The sequence below is a fragment of the Xyrauchen texanus genome, chromosome 36, assembly GCF_025860055.1.
Source record: "Xyrauchen texanus isolate HMW12.3.18 chromosome 36, RBS_HiC_50CHRs, whole genome shotgun sequence".
NCBI classification, from domain to species: domain Eukaryota; kingdom Metazoa; phylum Chordata; class Actinopteri; order Cypriniformes; family Catostomidae; genus Xyrauchen; species Xyrauchen texanus.
In genome coordinates, this window is record NC_068311.1 from 2,592,299 (window position 1) to 2,597,298 (window position 5,000).

Genomic DNA, 5,000 nt, shown 5'->3' on the forward strand with positions numbered 1-5,000 from the left:
AACAGCTTATAAATCATACTAAATTATGTTTTTGAAAATGTAAAAATGCAGAAAGTTTTCTGTGAGGGTTAGGTTTAGGGGTAGGGTTAGGTTTAGGGGATAGAATATAAAGTTTGTACAGTATAAAAACCATTATGTCTATGGAAAGTCCTCATAAAACATGGAAACACAACATGTGTGTGTGTGTGTCTGTGTGTGTTCTGACCTGAATTGGGTCGTGGGGTGGTCAGAGGACTGCCATGTTCCCAGACCTCCCTGCATTATAAATCATCTCCAGAGAAGCATCAAATCTCTCGTGTTACAGCCGCACCTGCACTCAACACTGCTGTGTCACACACACAAAGACACGAGCATTCTCCTGTTCTCTCCACTATTATTACTCATCAAAATCTGCCACTAATGAGGTCACAAAGAATGAAGGAAAAAATCCAAACACACACACACACGTGTGTGGCTGCAGGTATATAAGTGTGAGATGTCTGGCTATCACAGATTTTGTCACACTTTGCTCAGAGTGAGGAAGAAGAACATGCTTCATCTCTGGAACATGGTATGTGTTTGATCTACCTATGTATCTATCCATCTATCTATCGGCCTTCACTTGTAATTACCTACACACAGGTGATATTGTCATTAAAACATACCCCTGTAATAATTATAATTATAATTTACACTGCACTATTTCATCTTTTATACTGTTTGTCCACAGGGTGTGAGGAGTGTTGTGGTGGTGCTTGTATGTTTGTCTCTTGGTCAGTGTGCTTTAGTTCCCGAGTTTCGTGGGATATTGCCCAATGAGAGCCTTCCGATGGGGCCGGTGGCAGAGCCCGATTTGTCCTACTGTCAGTTCTTTCTGGAAGCTGCAGTTCCGCCTACAGCAGATCAGGTACCGTGGTACTGCATCTGTTCTGCATGCTCTGGAAAAAAAGGTCCGAAAGGAGATAAAGGAGACCGCGGACTACCAGGTACACACACACACACACACACACACACACACACACACACACACACGGAGAGAGTTGAACTTAAAAGTATGTTCTTACAAATGTGTTGTTTGTTAACTCACAGGAAGTTCTGGTAGTCCAGGTCCAAGAGGCCTCACAGGGTTTACTGGCCGTCCAGGGTTCACGGGACGTCCCGGCATTAAGGGTGAGACTCACACTATGCAGTTTCCTAAAGCAAGCCAATTCTACAACATTTTGTTCAGTTATATTGGGATTTAAATTGTGTCTTTTATGCTGGAGTATTAGGGGTTAACATTGTGGTGAAGAATGGCTCTTGTGTTTAGGTTGAGAATGAACTTCTCTCAAATGAAACTTAAGCTACACTCACTGAGCACTTTATTAGGAACACTACGGTCGTAATAAAGTGTATGACGGGATCTGTTGTTGTAGCCCATCCGCTATTCTGCTCACTACAATTGTACAGAGTGGTTATCCGAGTTACCGTAGACTTTCGTAGGGGGGTCCTTTTCTGCATCGCTGCCCCCTTCGGCAAATCCTGGGCCCGTTCTGCATAACGCAGCGGCTCATTTCAGATTATCGTGGCCCTTTTGGCCCATTTCGCAACCAGCCCACTGGCCCACCCCATTCTCCCGATGGCGAGTCCGCCCCTGATTGGCCCCAAAGTGCATCGGCCCACTGGGAAAATGCCCGGTATGCCAGATTACCAGTCCAGCCCTGGCTCGAACCATTCTGGCCATTCTCCGTTGACCTCTCTTATCAACAAGGTGTCTCCGTCCACAGAACTGCCGCTCGCGGGATGTTTTTTGTTTTTGGCAGCATTCGGAGTAAATTCTAGAGACTGTTGTGTGTGAAAATCCCAGAAATACTGAAACCAGCCCGTCTGGCGCCAACAATCATGCCACGGTCTAAACAATGGAGATAAATTCTGATGGTTGATGTGAACATTAGCTGAAGCTCCTGACCCGTATCAGCATTATTTTATGCATTGCTGCCACATGATTGGCTGATTAGATTATCGCATGAATAACTAGGTGTAAAGGTGTTCCCAGGGGTGGAGCCAGGAGTTTTTCAGAGGGGTCTGCGATCAGTATGTGGTGGCACAGAAATGTTGTGTGGTGGGCAGTACATGTTAAGTCTTGATGGCAATCAAAAACGGCAATCGCGAGTGGGGTGGCCAATGGCCCCCTAGCTCCGCCACTGGGTGTTCCTAATAAAGTGCTCAGTGCTCAGTGAGTGTATTTCGCCAAGCTACAAGCAGACTAGTTAAAGTAACATTCCAGATTCAATCAAGTTAAGCTAAATCTTTAGAAACCGTGAGTCTTTTAACGTCTACAGATTGGCCCCATTCACTTCCATTGTAAGTACCTCACTGTAACTGCGATTTTGAATATATTTTGTGTTATAAACATTGTGCCACAAATGCTGTCGATTGAGCTTAACTTGTATTGCACCCTAAATGTTTCTTTAAACTACAGACTAGCTACAATGCAATCGTGTGTTGTGTGACAGAATCATATTTCGCAAAAAATCCATCCATCCATCCATCCATCCATCCACCCACCCATCCATCCACCCACCCATCCATCCATCCACCCACCCACCCATACATCCATCCATCCATCCATCCACCCACCCACCCATCCATCCATCCACCCACCCATCCATCCATCCATCCACCCATCCATCCATCCACCCACCCACCCACCCATCTATCCACCCATTCACCCATCCACCCACCCACCCATACATCCATCCACCCATCCATCCACCCACCCATCCATCCATCCATCCATCCATTCACCCCACCCACCCACCCATCCATTCATCCATCCATCCATCCATCCATCCATCCACCCCTCAATCCATCCATCCACCCATCCATCCATTCATCCACCCACCCACTCACCCATCAATCCTTCCATCCATCCACCCATCCATCCATCCATCCATCCATCCATACACCCATCCATCCATCCACATACATCCACCACTGACATTTACGTCAGCAGCAAACTAACTAACTGTGGTAGTTACTTCCCAACTCCATGTTACTAAGACAATTTACCAATGAAATTACCAATGTAATTCTCATTCACAGGTGAGAAAGGTGAATTTGGGGACCAGGGTGAAATAGGTCCCATTGGACGCCCAGGGCCGAAGGGAGACCGTGGGTATAAAGGTCAGTATTTACTAATGCATGAACATCGAGAGCCACAAAATGTCTATCAATGGCCCCTGTGACACATATTTGTGTTTTTCAGGTGACAAGGGTGACACAGGTCAATCCGGTGATGTAGGTGAGCCGGGTCCAAAAGGAGATGACGGCCAGTGCCCAGAAACCTGTGAGCCCATACCAGGACCAACAGGTGAAGCAGGTCTTCCTGGCCCTGCAGGTGCAAGAGGGTTACCCGGGCTTAATGGACAGCCTGGTCCAAAAGGGCTAAAGGGAGATCCTGGCTTGGCGGGCGGGCCTGGTGTTCCAGGTGTACCTGGGCAAAAGGGTGACCTGGGTCCACAAGGCTTGTGCAACTGTCATGATGGAGCTCCAGGGACGCAGGGTCCTCAGGGGCTAAAGGGTGAAAAGGGAGACGTGGGTGTAACAGGGCCACAGGGTCCAGGGGGAGCCACGGGACCCAAAGGTTCTCAGGGCGATATAGGATACACTGGTTTGCCTGGACCTTGTTCGCCCGCAGTGCAATCCGCTTTCTCAGCCGCCCTAACCACCTCCTTTCCCCCACCCAATCGTCCAGTACCATTCAAACATGTCATCACCAACCTGCTTCAGAACTACAACCCTGAAAATGGCGTCTATACGGCCCCCATTAATGGAACCTATGTGTTTAGTTACCACCTGCAAGTGTCCACACGTCCGCTGAAAGTCGGACTCTTCGTCAACTTTGAGCCGATGGTGAAGACGACTACGCCAGTGGACCTGAACATTGCCTCTCAGCAGGTGGTGCTGAACCTGAGCCAGGGCGACTGGGTGTGGCTGCAAGTGCGAGACATCACCACTAATGGTGCATTCACCAACTCTGAGTCCAGCAGCACCTTCAGCGGGTATCTGCTACACCCAGACAGATGTGATGACATGGCTCCAAGAGATTTCAATCCGTTTGAAATTAATGGAGATTATAGCTGGGGAGATATAGAGGAACCCACCACAACTGCACCCTAAACTTAAACTCTACATTGTAAACTTAACCTACTTTTTAACCTCCACCCAAACTCTAAACCTACACCCTACCTTCCAAACTTGTGCTCCAACCTTTAGCCTACACTTCTAAACTTAAACTCTATATGCTATACAGTCTAAACTTGCATTAAATCTAGGGCTGTCAACCGATTAAACGTTTTAATCGAATTAATTGTGCCGATTAATCGAATTAATCTCAATTAATCGGAGAAGTGCTCCCAAATATTATGCTATAATGATTAGAATTGAGCTCATTCAAATTCACTATATCACATATGTACTTGTGTGTCCGACAGATGCTTTTGGAGTGTCTCACTTTGGTTGACACATCTCCCGAGTCATGAGCGCTGTGTTTTGAGGACGCCGTGTCAAGTTAAACGTAGTTTGAAACTTTGAAAAACGCTGCCTGTTGCTCTCACTGGTTTGACTAGGCATGTTGCCTGTACACCGGGTGCGCTGACTGCCCCATACTGCAACAAGGTCCCAGCAAACAGGGGATGTTCGCCAACGTTTGCTTAGTGGTTAATTTTGTAACGTTCAAGACAGGACGTTCCCAGGCCAATTTGGATGTTCGCTACAGGTCACATTTTCATCCAACCTTTTTTTGTTAGTTGGGGTAAGACTTAGCTTGGGCTACTTTGATGGTAGGAACCAGGGCTGGACTGGGAAGAGAAATCGTCCTGGGATTTTACTTGGCAACTGGCCCAACTGTTGAGCTTGGGGGGGTGTTCGCTGTCCTTACCTGCATATCGCCACGCCGTTTGGTGTCCATTCTGCATAACGCGTTGGCTCATTGTTGCTAAACTCGGCACGTTTCCCGGCCTAACCACCGGCCCGCTCGA

At 47.5% G+C, this 5,000-nt stretch overlaps 1 protein-coding gene across 1 annotated transcript in view; it reads left to right on the forward strand.

The window, feature by feature from the left end:
- Positions 1-77: 77 nt before the first annotated feature.
- LOC127629645 (inner ear-specific collagen) overlaps positions 78-5,000 on the forward strand; it is a 5,783-nt gene continuing 860 nt past the window's right edge. Inside the window, exons 1-5 of the mRNA XM_052106781.1 lie at positions 78-550; positions 710-965; positions 1,069-1,149; positions 3,064-3,144; positions 3,227-5,000. The exon at positions 3,227-5,000 is cut by the window's right edge and continues 860 nt beyond it. Of these exons, the coding sequence (XP_051962741.1) occupies positions 476-550; positions 710-965; positions 1,069-1,149; positions 3,064-3,144; positions 3,227-4,140 (1,407 nt within the window). The 5' untranslated portion in view covers positions 78-475 and the 3' untranslated portion in view covers positions 4,141-5,000. The remainder of the gene's footprint in view (positions 551-709; positions 966-1,068; positions 1,150-3,063; positions 3,145-3,226) is intronic.